At 40.4% G+C, this 17,627-nt stretch overlaps 2 protein-coding genes across 7 annotated transcripts in view; one reads left to right on the top strand and one right to left on the bottom strand.

The window, feature by feature from the left end:
- Nucleotides 1-713: 713 nt before the first annotated feature.
- Nucleotides 714-5,752, bottom strand: LOC146501521 (E3 ubiquitin-protein ligase TRIM35-like). Its single transcript, XM_085132116.1, has 7 exons — nucleotides 5,289-5,752; nucleotides 3,106-3,323; nucleotides 2,876-2,971; nucleotides 2,564-2,794; nucleotides 2,442-2,464; nucleotides 2,143-2,261; nucleotides 714-1,991 (listed from the first exon to the last, which is right to left on the bottom strand). Exons 1-7 carry the CDS (start codon nucleotides 5,476-5,478, stop codon nucleotides 1,483-1,485), a joined length of 1,386 nt encoding a protein of 461 aa, XP_084988242.1. The 5' UTR covers nucleotides 5,479-5,752; the 3' UTR covers nucleotides 714-1,482.
- A 7,805-nt stretch (nucleotides 5,753-13,557) lies between these two features.
- Nucleotides 13,558-17,627, top strand: part of eya4 (EYA transcriptional coactivator and phosphatase 4) — a 50,872-nt gene continuing 46,802 nt past the window's right edge. For 4 of the 6 annotated variants that reach the window (XR_014869188.1, XM_085132110.1, XM_085132109.1 and 1 more), the window contains exon 1: nucleotides 13,559-13,918. The gene's annotated coding sequence lies outside the window, so the exon portion shown is untranslated. Of the gene's footprint in view, nucleotides 13,919-17,627 lie in introns of all 6 variants that reach the window. The other 2 variants (XM_085132106.1, XM_085132111.1) reach the window with 2 other exon arrangements.

Below are 17,627 nucleotides of genomic sequence, written 5' to 3' on the forward strand. Positions count from 1 at the left end.
CTTTCATCACCAACTGAGCACATACACTGAGACACACTGTCATCTCCTCAGAAGCCAAGCCAAGTCTGACTACAGAAGCGCTGGTCCGAAGTACTACAGATCTTATGTCTCGAACCTCAGGGCAGTTGGCACATCTCTCCCCTCCCTTTGCTCATCTCGCTTGTTTTCTTTCTATTCCTATCTAAACTTGTGACCTGCTTACTGTTACCACTCCTGCTCGGAGCCGTGTTGTCAATCTCATTGCTCCACTTTTGATATCTTTGCCCTGCTTCATTAGTTCAGTCCTTCTTTACCTCTGACCTGTGCGCAGTGATTTATGAACAGCACACTCACATAAAGTACCTACATGTTTGAATCCCATGTACAATATACACACAACGATTATATTTATGTCCCTCTTAATTCATCTAAGGAAATTATCTGGTGCTAAAAAAAGTTCTTGACTTTCTCTGTAATGTTTTGGGACAACACTAATGTCCACGAACTTACAAAAACAACGGCTTGAGCTTTGAAAATTCTCAGATTTGATTTAAAGAGAAATTCCTTTAAAATAACATTTGACATATTCTGCTCAGTGGCTCAGTTCTCTGTTCAAATATCAAATTATTGATTATTTAAAGAGGATATTGAGAGAGAAAAACAGTTGCTACACTTTTAAAGAAATTGACTGTGTAGGGAAAACAGTGTGAGTAAACAACAACAACAACAAACCATAGAGGAAACACATTTTTATTCCAGAAATTGCAATTTGTCACAATTGAGTTTGCAGTAAGGTCTGTACATTTACAAATCAATTTTAACTCAGAAAATATGAACAATATACTGATGATTAAAACAACTTTTAAAATAGCAAAAGCAAAATTCCCTTCATATAAATCTGTAAAATACACGTTTCTCAAATTAAAGTAATTCAAACATAATTCCCTCACACCACAGTTAAGCAGGCTTGTCAGTCATTCTCCATCTCGAACCTTCATTAACTCTGACAAAAGCAGACTCACACTCCTGTAAAACATGCAGAGGAGTCCAGACTAAATGAAGCCCGTATGCCCCGTTTTTTCATTCTTTCCTTTTCTCCCTCAGTGTTTTCTTCTCTCGATCCCTTTTCTCTTTTAATTTGGCCCCTCTGTTTGTTTTTCTTCATTCTTTCATTAGTTGAAAAAACATAGCAGGCATTCCAGCTGTAATACCACCGAGATTCAGTATCAGCACGGCTGTGGATTCATACATGTGAGTGTTTTAGTGGGCTGAGAAAAAGAGAGCGAGATGGTCGTACACTAGTGTCATGTGGTATTACCTCATATACTATGTATACATGTAGACTGATATTAGCCACAATATGGGGCATTGTGGAAATACTGTATATCTATTACATTCAATCACTGAAAATTTTGGTTACATTGTAAATTTCCTCAACATTACAAAAAAGAGAGTTTCAAATGAGTCCTTATTTTATGAGGACTTTGTAGTTTTGCAGAATGTCTATTTTACTTGTGTTATCCCTACTGACAATTCAGGTGGAAGAATTTTTGTCTTACCACGAAAGTATGGAAAGAGCTTTTCAGTAAAAGTGTATCTGATAATATGTACGGGCACTTTCCGGTCAAGGTCAAAAAATGATAGTATCCCTTTGTCATAATCTAAGTTCACTCTGACCTTCTGAGGAAATGAATCTTTCATTACCTCTTTGACATAGTCTTCTGGTGTAAGTTCATGCAGAATGTTAGTGCAAGAACACACATATATGCCCCAGATCTTTTCAGAATAAGAAACACTGGTTTGAGCAGCCACACCAACAGCCCAGTAACCATCTACCTCTACATCCCAGCTGTGCTTTCCAGAACTAAAGCCTTCATATCCAAGAATATCTGAACCACGCAGCCTTTCAGGGTTTTCAGGAAATAATGTAGAATTGCATGATGTTAGACAAGTCAAATGTTCTGATACAGTCATTCTCTGGGCACAAGTGTTGGGACCCATAACTACAGGAGCTATTGGGTAAAGAAATAGAAATAATAGGGTTTTAGTACAACATCTTGTTCTTTTACTTAATGAAAACATTCAACAGGTACTTGCAAAAGTCCCAGGTACTTCAGATATAAGGTCAAAAAGGGGAGTCAGAAACAACAATATTTTGCTTACTGTATTGGATTAGAGTCTTCATTTTTATCCAGACTGAGAAGAGCAGTTTCCCAAGGTGTTTGGCCTCATCGATCAGAGCTCCTGATGGAGTGACTGGATCTGAGAGTGTGCACTGAGATCTGAAAGAATGGCCAAACAAAACTAAACAAAACAAATCAAATGCACCGCCATTGATTTTTATTTGATTTATTTATTTTGCCTTTTTGTTCACGTGTAGTCACTCAAAGAGAAGTGAGTGGTTATGATGGACGGATTTTCATACTTGAATACATCATTAACCAGCACTTTCTTGTACTTACTGCGCCATAGTGGATTTGATGTTCTATCAAATAAAGAGGAAAGAAATTATTTTTAAAAATCTGTACTTCAGATTTTGTTAGATGGCAAAATTTAAATCAAAAGTATTAATTACCACACATACCATCATAAATGCCATGTCTCCAGCTTTCATATCCTCCTCTAAGGTTATGATTTTTTCTGTAAGTGAGAAGATCTCAACAGTCATGTTTACGATCTTCAGGTTCATTGTCTGACTCTTGAGTGCTGCCTCCTTCCTCACTGCATCTATCCTCCCAGCTTCCTCGGCTCTCAGGAACTGGTAAAGCTTCTGAAACTCTCCTTTGATGGTCTTCTCTGTATCCTGGGCCTGGAGCTGAGGAGAAACACAATTCTGATGGAAGACAAGATACAATGTTTGTTTTAGCTTCAATAACATTTTATGTCTGTAACTTACCTTAATGTGGTTAGCCATTTTATCATATTTGAGTTTTTCTGCTTCAAACGTCCCCAGTTTGCTCTTTAAGTGCATCACCTCAATCTTGATTTTAGTCTACACATAAAGTAAATAATTATTACATAGTATAGAGGAAATCACTTAGTTAGATTTCACTTAGATTATTTACAAAACATTTGTTAACTTTTGTTAACTACCAAATTAAAAACAAATATCCATGCACTGCTTACTCTGTGCTCTTCTGCTGCTTCGTTGATGGGGACACAGTTGCGTTTCTTGCGTTGTTTTGAATCCCTGCAAACCACACAGATGAGCTGCCTGTCATCCTGACAGAAGAGTCTGAGTTTCTCGTTGTGCAGACTGCAGAGGTCCTTAGATGCTGATGCAGCCTGACTCCTCTCTCTTCTCAGGTTGTCAGAGAGGTTTCTCAGTGCCAGGTTACGTGGTGCTAGGGTTGCCAACCGTCCCTTAAAAAACGGAATCGTCCCGTATTTAGAAACAAAAGTACACGTCCCGTATTGAGCTAATAAGGGACGCACTTTGTCCCGTAATACAGTGAGAATCAAAAGTAGTCTATAAGTTTTAATGTAATTAACGCTTTGTTTGAAAACATAATTCCCAGCCCCGCCCCTGCTTTGTGACCAATGAGCTGACAGCACACTTATGACAATTCGAGTATGACAATTCAGATTACCGCTCATCTCATTGGTTGAGGAAAGGTCGCTTGCGGAGAAAATACCGGAAGACAACAGATGACCACAACAAAAAGCATGGCCAACAGGGAAACAAACGCCGACACTGCGGTGCAAGTCTCAGACGACAGTACACCTGAAGCTGGGCAAACACTGCGATTTTCAAACTGCACGATTGGCTCGCATGGGTTATAAGTTCGTAGGTCACGATGCAGGTCTCACACTATACCGCCCGATGCTCTGATGCGACCTGAGTCACACTGTGCCTCCATAAAATGAAGGTTATAACAGAAAATCTGTCGCTCGCTCTCCCTCTTTGTCTTTCACTCACACAGACACACACCACCATCAACTTTGCTAAATTACTAATGACAAACATGATCAGGCAGCTGTGATTGAGCAGCAATGTAAATCCAACTATTTTCACGGTTGTTGTGGTCGTGATAATTTGGTGATGCCACATCGAAAAGGCTCGGATGAGCTTTCCAAAGTTCTACAAGTTGTGCCTCCATCGCTTGAGTCCAGATCACACGCTGCACAGCCGTGCTGCTCCGTCTTTTTCACCGACGTTTACGTGTTTGCGCGTGAGCAGTGTGAGCGGCTGCGGTGACACCCTCACGAGCGATTGATGATCGGGAGCTGGTCGTGAGGTGTTAATCGCTTCTCGTTACCCCACGTATACTACACGATGCACGATGAAGGCCAAAATCGGGCCGATCACGACTCAAAAATCGGCTCAAAATGGGCCAAAAATCGCACAGTGTGAGCCCAGCATTAGACCAGCAATGTTTGTTCCTCTCAGAGAAAGAAAAAAAGGCTGCAAAAGTGCAGGGAAGAATGGGAAAAGGAAAACACCTGGCTGGAAAAGTGCACGATAACATCTATAAAGCGCACTGCACTGTGTGCCGGCGCACTTTTTCCATAGGCGTGCTTCTAATGGTGGGCACATGAAGAACATGAGGGGCGTGAAAGCTCGGGGAACCCTTAACCAATTTTTGTCTACCAGGCCACGGCAGAACCAGATATGGTAAACACTGGTTTGTTTGTTTTTAAACCCTCTGGTTAAGGTTAAAATGGGCATGTGCAGTGAATATCAGCGCTATGTGGCCAGAAGTGTGATAATATAATTTATTTTGTGTAATAAACAACTGCAAGGATAGATGATTACAACAAATAGATGAGTAATACATAAAAGTAATACATAGATGAATAATGATGATGAGTTATGACGCGTAATCATGGGAACAAGTGGGTTTACAAACGGGAGCAAAAGCTGAAATAATGCCTCTGCTGAAGCCAATTGCACTAAATGCACTAAATGTGCACTGTTACAAGAATATTTTTCTTTCTATTGTTTTCTATTAATTTATATAATTTTAAGTTAAGCAGGACAGAGTTCTTTTAAAGAAAGATTTACTTTTATTATCAAAAGTTAAGCATGACAGGCTTCTGTTTAAGAAAGAGACCTGTTTTATTGTGTTAATGTTGTCATTTTGAGCTAAAAATAAATGGCTAAATGATTTTTGTTTCCCATGTGTTGATATCACAAAGAATACGCATCTACTTAAATCAAATTCAAGTCAAATGGTTAAAAAAAATAATTTCACAACAAAAAAAGAGCTAAAAAATTCACCACACTGGGAAGGGTGAAGACAACTGGGTCGCCCGGCCCTGGCCACGAGGTGTCCCTTATTTATTTCTCAGGGAGTTGGCAACCCTACGTGGTGCCCAAGACATAGGAAATATTTCTTTACAGACCGGGCAAGCCTGAAGGCTACTCTGCCTCCACCATTCCTCAAGACAGTACTTACAGAAGCTGTGACCACACAGCAAGACAACAGGATCCTTAAATATATCACAACAAACAGGGCAGGTGCAGTCCAGCTCAGACTGTGATACATTAGAAGCCATTTTGCTGTTTTGTCCTCTGGATGTCTTTTTCCGTTTTCCCTTAAGCAGCCTTACTTTCACTTTCACTTTCAAAGAGGCACATCTGTTTCCTCAAATGTAGTACTCACAGTTCAAGTAGCTTCAAAACCTCTCATAAATTGACCTTACTAAATGTTGTATTTACTGTATATTCTTTTACCGATATTCATTTGAAAATCCACATACGTAGGACAGCTGTGGGTGCGGACCTCCTTCCTGTCCACTAAGGAAAAAAAATAGGGGAGGAGCTTTGTTTGACCCTGTGAAACATAATCACATGGCCTGCTCTGGCCAAAGAAGGAGGAAATACTAGTTTTTTCCAGTTGGTTTCTGTTATGCAAAAGAAAGAAAGAAAGAAAGAAAGAAAGAAAGAAAGAAAGAAAGAAAGAAAGAAAGAAAGAAAGAAAGAAAGAAAAAGGAAAAAAAAAAAGAAGACCTGATTTAAGAAATATTACATTACTATAAGGTTCCCTTCAGTTTCTTAAAAAAAAGTCTTAAGGAAAACCCTATTTGGTGATAATAATCATTCTTTTATTTATTTTTATAACAATATCACACTATTTTGTACTAGAAAGGTATCTGTAAATGCTTAATTCATCATTTGTAAAGCATTACTCATACTTAGTTTGTAATTTATAAATACAGATATAAATGTTTTTGCTTAATTCAAAAGTTCATATAGTTCATAAGTTCATGTTATTATTTAGAAAGTCTAAGTAAGTAAGAGTCCTCAGCTAACAATGTTAGCTTGATGGCGATTAGCCTTCAGTACACAGCACACAGCAATAGTACATCGAAGATACTGAAGTGGCACATAACACAGATAGCTACCACAACTAACACAAGGTAGTTGCAGTAGGCTAACATTAGTTTTTAAAAAGAAGTTGCTTCCAGATGTTTCTTTAGGTTGGAAGTGGAGTCATTTGATGCTGAGAGCAGCTTGGTTGCTGGCGAACAAACCTTGCATTGAATGGTCAGATTTTGCTCATCCCTTTTTCTTCTTTAAATGTGAAGTGGTGTCAGAATTTCCAAGTAAGAAATGCATTCCTGCCCGTGCACTTCTGGCTCTGGGTCCTTTGTGTAACTGACGCCACTAAAATTAACAGGATGCTTACATTAGAACCTCTTATTTAGTGTTTTGTTTGGGTTTTCTGCGATGCGTGGGATTACCAATATTAGAGAGGGAATAGCCTAACATATAAAACAGGAAAAGACCACCGTGTAATCCGTTTATTTCAACAAAGTAACTGTATTCTAATTATCACCTTTTAAACAGTAACTGTAACGGAATAAAGTTACTCATATTTTGTATTTTACATAACACCGGTACATATATTACCAACAAACACCTGCTGCATAGCTATGCTAAAAGTGATCAAGGAAAAAAATTAAGATAATTTTCCTTGAAAATGGGACTGAATTTGGCAAATTACTGGAGTTGGAGTTACTGTCTTCTATGACACAATAGCCTTTTCAATAAAGCTCATAATTAGGACTGCATCAGAGGACACTGAACCATCCCTTAGTTATGCTACATTAGATGTAGGGAGTCAGGTGATCATTGGGGTTTTACCTTACAATGTAAAGTGCCTTGAGGTGAGTGTTCCAGTTTGGTGGTACATATATAAAAACGGAATTGATTGAACATAAGAAATTCTGAAGCAGATACATACTGGGTAAAAGTCGTATATGGGTACCTAGAATTTGAGATCATATTTTTTTCCCAAATTGCTGACTAACTTACAAGTCAAGTCACTGTTACAAGCAAAAGCACATCACCAATCATTTTCTTCCATTCTCTTCCCCCCACCAATCGTTTTTCTCATGGCCATGCATTTGCGTGAAGGCACACACATAAGCTACATCCATCAGATTCTAGACAGTGAAAATTTCTAATGATTTGTCCTCTGACCACTGCAGCAGCTATCAAAGGCTAACTGTTTTAACATGACAGCACTCACCACCATGTGGCTACTACAGTTCCCGCTCTCCCCGCTCTACTTTAAAAAAAATGCGGAGTCTGTCTGTCCCCTCCCGCTTAATGTAACCAACTTGAGACATGGCATTGATTTGATTCAACTGTTGGGTTATCTACATCTCTCACACTACGCAGTGTGAGGTCAGTTACACAGCTTTTCCCACTTACCTACAGGCTGGCGTAATTATTAGAGCAGGGTGCTGTGGTGCGACTGTTTCTATACTTAAATATTATGTCCATAACTATAAAACATTCAATCCACATAAAGCCTAGTGTTCTGGATCTGGCCACAGTAGCATCCCAAGGGTGGTGCTGTAAAGCCGTCCAGAGCCACAATTAGATGGAGAGAGTTGGAAGAAATACTGGATGGTGGCCGGGACTGAACGAGAGCACAGCTGATGGTAAACTAATTTTGTTGGCCTGATACCTCTACCCAATACACACGCATACACACACAAGCCACATGCTTCTAAGTGAAACACAGACACTGCACTGTGCTTTCACACATGAGAGTAGCCTCTCGAGCCTCTGAATGTAGGACGAAATCACACACTTTCCTGCTCTTTCCATCTTGCTTCTCAGCTGCTCTAACACACACTTGATCTTCATCTCAGCGAGTAAGGCATATGCTCCATCATCTGCCTCCAGGGACAAAAGACTAAATACTGGGAAGTAGTTCAGTGAGACACCAAGTGTTGGAGAAAAGTGTTGTATGATATTTGAAATGTGTTTGGAGACTTTGGAGAACATTTTTGATACAGTATACATATATATATTAAAAAATCTCATAGCATTTTTTTAGACCTCTAAAGCTCATCTCAGCTCATTAAAATGAAATAATTAGACATTATTCATACATGCAAAAAGGTGTAACTGTAAACTGACCTCATTTAGAATCCGCAAATCCATTAATGCAAATCACTCCTCGCCTCTGTAAACCCTACTCACAAGTTCTCTTGTGACAAAGGGGTGGGCTACACTGCTGAAGTGTGTGTTTTGTTAAGCAGGAGAGGGCCTCATTAGTAAGGCCTTATCAGTGCCTTATTAGTAAATCAGGAAGTCTGTAACCCAGCTAGGGCACCGTTCTGGTGGGTCAGAGGAGAGAAAAGACCTCATGTCCATCCCCTCCTGCCTGGCCATGCAAATCACACACTACATTTCTTTCAAGTGCAACTGTTCTCCCTGGATATGTCTTCTTCTTCTGTTCAGTGCACAATAAAACTCACCTCAAGGTGCTTTATCCGGTCGTTAAGTGATGACGTGACGAATCCTACTTCCGGGCCTAAAGTAGTCTGCGTTCAATATGGCTTTTGTGTTGTTAACATGTTTAATGTTTTGTATTTTCTTCTATTTAATCTCAAAAAGCTCCTAAAACAGTCAGTGATCACTTTTGACCTGGTCATTGACAAAATGTGCAATGACCAGTGGGGGAGGAGGGGAAAAAGAACAGAGAAAGACAGGAGAAAAGACTTGACTCACATTAAGAAGGTGAATTTAATAACCATAAATATTCTTAAGATAAATGTGTCAGATAAATGTTTCTCATACAAGTCTTCTTAATGTCAAGGAGTGCAGTGTGGCAGGCAGGAGTAGGACCCAAAATACAGGCGCTCAAACTCAAGGTGTTAACTCAAAGTCACAGCTTGCTTGGCTAGGCTTGGCTAGGCTAGGCTAGGCTAGGCTAAACTAAACTAAACTAAACTAAACTAAACTAAACTAAACTAAACTAAACTAAACTAAACTAAACTAAACTAAACTAAACTAAACTAAACCTCACCGGGAGATCCACACAGCAAGAGGGACGACGCGACACTGACTCAGAGAAACACAGGGTTTAAATACACTGGGAAGTAACGAGGAGAATGAGACACAGAAGGAGGGCACAGCTGGGAGAAATCAGGACTGACGAGACAAGGAAAGCAGGACGCATTCACATAAGACACGGACCTTCAAAGTAAAACAGGAAGTACGACATAGAGACGCAAACTTGACACGGTGGAGACAGCAACTAAGAAACACAGAGACAAACCATAAGGTAGAGGACTCTAAGAACCGAAAGACACAGAGGTAAACTCAAACATGCAGACACAGACTTACACAGAACAGAGGGTACACAGAGAAACATGAAGGGCAAGGGATCGAAACTAGAAACCATAGAATAACGCACACAAGTACAATAATACAAAAAGCACAAAGAACTAAACATGCTGGGTCAGGGGACCCAGGACCCTGACACTTAACAAATGATCAAAATTAATAAAATATGACCAGTAATACATTTCAAGCATTTGTGGTAGATGGCTGCCATTTCCTAAGCCTGTTTTCTTCCTGTTTAAATGAGTTTTTTCCTTCCCACTGTCACCAATTGCTTGATCATAGGAGCTGGTCTACTTCTTGGGGTTTCTCTGTACTATGGTAGGCTCTTTACCTTTACCTTACAATATAAAGTGCCTTTACATGACTGTTTTTGTGATTTGGCTAAATAAATAAAACTGAATTGAATTGAATAGTTTACCTTCTGCATTTGAATGTAAATTGTGACTGCACCGTTTATGATGTATATAAAGGCTAGTGGGTAAGATGAAACACAATTTTATTTCTACATTGTGGCTCATTCTAGATAACATCTTTCAAAAACTAAAGGACTACACCAATGGTTGCAGCAACCGAACATCACCGAGAAGAGCAATGTTATCCTTACTACACCTGTCCCCCTCCTCTTCCTCTCTGCTCGATGTGTGTTTTTGTCACTGTGACACACAAATTGGGGCGGAGGATGAACAGAGGACAGGCAGGTACACGTGCATCAGCTCTGAAACAGAGCAGGGGAAAAAAGCTGCTCAGCCTCAGCTGGCAATGTGGCTCCTTAGGCCTGCTACATATGAAACTTTCACTATCTGAATGCAAACTGTTATTTTTTTTTTAATGATTAACTAAGTTAAAACAAAACAAAAAGAAATTTTGAGGAGCAATGTAACCAGAGGAGCAGCTCTGCAGCAGGGCATTACATGAATTTACGACGTGTGAAATGTTTCCTTTGTTCCTCCCTCTGGCAGCTTGCTCCGGGCAATTACAGAAGGCAGTGACCTGAAATGAGATCATTACCCCCACAACCTATCATCAGCCCACATCATTTTTGTCCAGTATGATATGATTGACACAGGAAAACTTTTCATATGCTCTTTTTCAGCTCTTGCAGTAACACGGGGTTAGTGGTAACATGAAAGTAGCTTTTGCCTTCTGCATTTCCACCTTAAACAGCTGTTAGAAGTGTAATTTATCATCATGTTTTCCCAGTATTGTGGTAAAATCTTACACCGAGCCGTGGCACCTTGCCAAAGTCTAAATTGCTCCACACTTCTTCTGTTTTTTTCTGGGCACTCGGCCCCTGAAATAAACTCCATTTGCCATTCCATTTTGCAAACCAATTTGAGATGTAGGGTGGGGGCAGTAAAGGGAGAGGTATAGGTTAGCTGTAGTAATAACCATAAATCACCTCTGAAATGCTGCCATGTCACATGCCACACTGCACCACTAATGACCGGACCCATCTTTCACCGGGTATTTTTATCTGTGTGCCCTGACACTCGACTTCTGGAATCGTCCTCTCGTTTTACGTCGTCAGCACCTCGGCCAGGACTGAGCACAAGTTCCTCACATATCTATAAATACCAGCCAGCTAAATGGCATTTTCTCTCAACCCACCCCCTGCTTGGCAAGAACCGGGAGCTCTGTGACTTGGCACACAGACTCACAGTCCTACGCCACGAAACATCTTGGGGCTTAGCCCCCCCGCACCCCACCCCAGCGTCACCCTCCAGAGAACAGCTGGCCAAAAAAATAGATCCATCTGCCACTGCCTTCAAATTCCAAAGTGGTCTCAGTTTAATTGAAAAAGCGTCAATCGGGCTTCACAAAATCGTGTAAAACATGACAAATATCGGCACACCGGCTCTGCTTTAGGCCGCCTGTTGGATTAACTCTTTAGACTGCTGATGTAGCTGAAGCATTAACATACCGTACGTCAGCGCATGTCGGCTCATACGCACAGGCGGTCTCACACACACCAAGAGGAACACACAAACACCTGTACATGCTTCCTTTGTGCAGAATGTTCTGCCAAGTTTTTTAAGCTTGCTGACATGCGGCACTAGAGACTGCAGTTCAGCAACAGCTTCTTGCTATTCTGGGATGTGTCACAGCACGAGGTTTTAATTCATTCTGCCAGAATGTGTCAATCACTTAGCGGCAGGGTCCAGGCCCGGGTTCTGCTGCTGGACTGAGAAGCAGGAAGGCACAACAGGCTAGGCCTTATTAAAGGAGTCAAAGAAGGATTCAGCTAAACTGTGATATTCATAGACTTTCTTCACAGGTGGGGTGTTAGAGGGGGCGAGGGGGTAGCACAGGTAAAACAGACTGACACGTCCACAACAACAAGTTGGTTGTTTACATAGTTTAAACTAGGTGACAAATAAGAAAATGAGACTGATATTTCCAAGTGTTTATATTAAAAGAGAGTGGGGGTACTAGTCACAGAGCACTGTGCTTCACCTCCTTTCAAGATAACACTCTAAGTCTATTTTATAAAGCATTTTATTTCTAATTGCTGTGTATTTGAGAGTAAATGCAACTACAGCTTTCTCTTTCTTCTACCATCAGGGTACCATTTGCCATGCAAGTTCCTGTACACAAGCCATGCCAAGGGTTTGAATTTGACCCGCCCAATGCGGTGCCAAAACACACATATCAGTCATCATGCGATGTCATGCCAGCTACAAATGGCATCAAATGACTTTGCACTACTTATCCTGTCCAATTCCATGTGATAAATGATGAAAAAGTTAAATTGTGCAGCAGTGTGACTTTGGAAGATGACAGACCTCATTTCTGTGCCCTGTCATTTGCTGATCACTGTAAAAAATGAACATCGTGAAAGCGGCTATGAAACTTAATGTGAGATACGTCTTTCCTTTCTTACCCACAAACACAAAGAAAGACATTTACTTCCATTAGAAGGTATAGTTTTTGTAAAGGGCTGCTCCCACTTTCCTGCCTTTTCTTTAGGGCGACTTTGACTTTTTGTCTTTGGGACTGCCAGTTAAACTGCCAGCCAGTCCAACGAGAAACATTTTTTTTGTTTTTTAGCATTTGTGCAAAGCATTTGAAACCACAGAAACTTTGGCTCTTTTCATCTTACATAATATTACCAAGAAAACTTTGCACATAAACAAAGATTGTGTGTTTGTGAGTGTGTGTGTGTATGCGAGGGAGAGTAAAAGAAAGTAGTGCAAAGCATTTTTCACTTTCTTGTATCTGTGTGTGTGTGTGTGGGAGTCTGTGTGGGCATGCGTGTGTGAACATTAACAGGATCTCTAAAGCAACAATCAGCGATCAGTCAGAGTGGTCGCTGACATCATGATCTTAAATAAATGACAGCATGGTAAAAGAGCGCTGATCCGAAGCCAGCGGGGCCCAACAGTCGGAGAATCCATAAGCCATAACAAACAATATTTCAAATAAACAGATCCCATGGCCAAGCCTGTCATCTTTCTGGGGCGTCTCCAAAACAGTCCTGTCTGACTTTACTCTCATGCTGTTTTCTGTTTGTTTTTTCGTTGCATCTCCAGCGTGTTTTCTGGCATCGTTGTCCTCTGTCTGATCCCCTGCCTGTAACTGTATACAGATTAACCACCACATTTTCCTTCGATGTGTTTGCATAAGTTTGCATTTTTGCCTTTCATGTTTACATATGTACTGTGTATTTTTAAAAAGCTGGCTTTCTAGGGATGTTGTTTTTTGCTATAAAAATACAGTAAAAAGTGTATATATACTTTTGCTATACAATTTTGTTTTCTGAATCCTTTATAATACTTGATTAATGGACTAATTGGAAACCAGATAGATAGATTGATAGCTAGATGTTTTTGCTCCTGTGGGATATATAAAACTGTGAGCACATCATTTGGGCCAAACTATTAATAAGAAATCATTTTGGTCCCCTTCACCCCACCCCACTCTGAACCCCATTACTTCTTTGGACTCTTGCCCGGTAGTATCCGCATGGCAGCTGGACGCATGCGCAGGAGCAATCTTCAATAATGTCCCATGCCTCTGAACTGCCTGGTGCTCAAACTTGGACGCGGACTGAAAATAATGTTGTTTCCCGCGGGGGCGAGCGTTCCGGTCACCGAAAGCGAGCCTCGGGACTCGTGTTTGAGTTTGTAAAATTGTTTTAAGGACTCTGAATAACTCGTCGGCTTGTTTTTGGACTCTTGCTGATAATGGCAAGCAGTAGCTGAGTGTTTTGAACCCGGTCAGTGACAGCCTGCAGACGGCAGGGAGAGCTGTGTGGCGATCACGCAGTACTTGATTATGAGCGCTCGCAAGAAGTGAAGAGAATCTGGGAGCTGATTTCTCGCTGGGACGACAATAGGTTTAACACAGGTATGTTTAAACTAGTTTGTGTTTTTCCCAGACGGCTGTGGCTTTATTATTAGACACTTAAATAGTAGGTCAGGTGGCAGAAGCGAAAAAACTGTCATAGTTTTGTTGAGTTTGATTAATTCCGATTTAAAAACATTTATATGAAAAAAACACAATTCAGTAAAATGTATCAGTAACATTAAAATGAATTATCCTCCATCAAAGAGTGATAGACTGTCCAGTTTTTTATAATATTATTATTAATATAAGTCTTTACCTTACGTTATTGTTGTTGTGAGGCCAGTGCATGCCCGTTAATAACGCTGATGTGTTAAGTGTGTGTTCATTTTTCTCCGACTTCATCCCAGCCCCGGAATCTCGGCACACCGATAGATCATCTGATATTATACAAGTGGACAAAAAATAATAATAAAGATTTAGTGGTTGCTGTAATTTTGCTGAAACATGGCAATAAATGAACAGACAATTACGTCAGATCCTTCCCCGTAAAACTGAATAGTTGTGCAAAAGGGTTTTCTTATTAAAAAGAAAAGAATGATAAAATTACAGTGATTATTTTTTGGTGGTTATTGGTCATACGTCAGTCTTTAACTGCAGGTCAGTGCGGTCCATCCTTTTTTTCCCTCTCAGTTTGTGGACACGTGAAGAAGTTTAGTCCCCTTGGTGTCCCCTCAGTCTCCTCAGTCTTCATCCCTCCGCGTGTCCATGGCTTTTTCTCTCCATCTCGCCTCTCATCCCACGTGGAGTTTGTGTTTATATTTGATATGTAGGAAATGGGAATCTTATACCACTGCCGGGCTCTCAGGGCTTGAATGGCCCCTGGCTATTGGCCTGCCTCTAACAACATGACAAGTTACACGCCGACTCAAAATCTGATAGGGGCCTACTGCGCCGTAATCCATACAGATTAGATTTCACATTAAGGGCTCATACTTAAACAACGCGCATTAATGCGCAAGATTTAGAGTGTGGAGAATTTTTTTGGAAAATTGTAAACTCCTGCACTGGCCTTCTATCTCATTTTACATTGCGGCTCGGTTATTCTAAGGATGATAATCCCACCAGAAATGTGAGATATTTAGGATTAAATATTTTAATGCAGCCAAAGGGGATTTTTAGTGGGTGTTATTATTAGTTAGTATTTAAATTTTTTGTTTAAATGTTTTTTTGGTTCTTTGTAATATCGGTTAATTAGAGGCCATCTTAAGGCATTAAATAATCCCCTATATATACTGTACTTAACACGTCACATTTGTTTCTATTTATTCATTTTATTTTTCCTCTAGTGGGAGAACTCTAAGAGTATCCGTTTCATTATCTGGAAACTGTTTTATGTTGTTTAACCCTGACCCGAAACGGGGAGGGCTGCAAAACGCACTGTTTTATCCCTTTTAAAATGACCAGAATAAAGAACAGCATCGCACTCTTACATTTCTTTTTTTGTACTTAAAAAAGATTAACTCGTATATGCATATCGTATTGTTTATAGAAATGTTGCGTTAGGCTTAAACCTGCCTAGCATAAAATATTTAATTCTGATATGAAGATTTGAGTCTTCATATCAGGTAGTGTGCGCTTCATTTTTATTGTATTTTTATTTATTTGTTTATTTTAACTTTTTAGGTTAAAAGCAAATGTGAATATTGACCATTTAAACGTCAGAGGCCTTAGGGTTTTTTTGTTTTTGGTTTTTTTTTTTTGGGGGGGGGGGGTGTAAACAGTTTAAATTTTGCACAGACTAATCCTTAATCTTGGAAACTGCTCGTGTCATTTAAAGATCGATAGCTGCATATAAGCGATTGCTAAAACAGCGAGGTTAAACTCAAATTTAACATATGATTTTTCTCCGCAGCCACTCCGACCAGCAGCAGTCTGCGGTTTGTTCAACATTCTCCTTCCTTCGGCTTTTATAGCGTGAAATTACCGCGGTGTAGCTATTTGGTCCACTTTCTAACCCTCCGCCGTCCCATATGTGTTTCTTATGTCGCTGTCAATAGCCATAGTGAGAAATATAATTCTCTCTTCTGGGACACCGAAGGAAATGGCAGGCACTATTGATTCCCTGTTTAGTGTCAGGTAACTGCTGGGTGGGTTTTAGGGCCGTGCAGGGCAGCTGGGGCAGATAGACAGAATCATTTAATAAGAATTAGTTCTGACATTTAAAAAAAAAAAAAAAAAAAAGATCCCCTTTTAATCAGCAAACCTCCTTGTGGCTTATTTGTGCTATATTTTAATAATAATTTAAAAAAAACTAAGGAAAACTAAGACAAATGCTCCATTACAAGCATGAAGTAAACTTTGCTCTTTGTGGGTTTACTGCCCATCACGTTTCCGCTAAAGAAGAATAAATCATGAAGGGAAGGGTGAAACCCAGCCAGATCGAATAGAAGGCTGATTATGTCCTCCACAAAGGTGAGAGAGAGAGGGCGGGAGGGAGGGAGAGGGTGGGGGTTGAGGGAAGCAGGGAGGCTTGGGCACAAATCAATTCACCTGAGAGACGCATTATTGTCTTCGGTTTCAGGCTAGGAGGAGCTGAGCGCTATGAAAAATTAAAAGGATGCCAGTTAGTTTAAAGGATCGAGCCAGAAAACTCCACAGTGCACACACATGCAAACACACTGGGCAACAAAACACTGCGCAGACTGAAGAACAACTTGGAGTGCCCCAATTTTGTGCTCATACCTGTCCATATTTTGGGAAAAACATTTTAGACCCTGATCAGTCTTTGTGGTAAAAGTAAACAAATCCCTTGTATCTGTCTTTTAGAAAGAGCAACACACTTGTATGCACATTGTAGTTTTCACTATTACAGTCAAAAAGTGTTACAGTAAAATAATAAGTGCATTTTGATGGAGAACTTGAGATAGGTACAGTTAGTGGCACTCTTTACCACATTGCTGGGAACAACAGATCTAATGACGGGGAGGACCTTTGTGTTTGCAGGTTGTGTGTGTGTGTGTTTTTGCAGCTTATTCTTTTTTCTGACGCCTTTTGCGCAACATACCAGAAAGGAGCCATTCAGTGTCACCCTGTTGGGATAATGGCACCATTTTCCATTGTTTTGTTTTGTTTTTTTGCAGTCCTTTGTTGCCGCGTCACTCCGTGCGTGACAGTAGCGACAACAAGACGAGGAGGCATTGTGGCTTCTGTCCTCATCTGGCTGATCGCAACGCCTCATCTTCGCTTAACTTGTAGACAATCACCTCAGGCTTCTCCGAACTCCTCCGCCAACCTGTCTCCTGTCTAGTATTAATAGGGTCACTCACTATCTTCGTGCGCTAGCCAGCCACTGTGTCTGTGGTCCAGAGGCAGCCAAGCGGCCCTATCACTTACACTTCTCCATTTTCATTGTTGATATTTACTTCTGCAATTATCTCCCCACTTCACCCTCGGCTGAAGATGATATGCTGAAGTTAACGCTGTCGCTTCCCTCCTTCGCTCTCCTGTTGCTCACACATAAACGCAGTGACTGAAGGGCTAACCGACAGATGCACACACACGTACAAAGTAACTTAAATGCTGAACCGTGCGCGATTTCATTCACGATATAAGCCATGAAACTCCCAAAAGAGTGGTTTGTTTTTGCTGGGATTTTGGTGGAAAACAACTCAGTCTATCAGATGATCTTGTTTACTTTCAAGTAAACAAAGCGTCACTTTTAGGCTTCTGACATCTATTTTATTTCCCTATTTTCTTTTTTGGCTTTCAA

The sequence above is a fragment of the Neolamprologus multifasciatus genome, chromosome 15 (assembly GCF_963576455.1).
Source record: "Neolamprologus multifasciatus chromosome 15, fNeoMul1.2, whole genome shotgun sequence".
In the NCBI taxonomy this organism is placed as follows: domain Eukaryota; kingdom Metazoa; phylum Chordata; class Actinopteri; order Cichliformes; family Cichlidae; genus Neolamprologus; species Neolamprologus multifasciatus.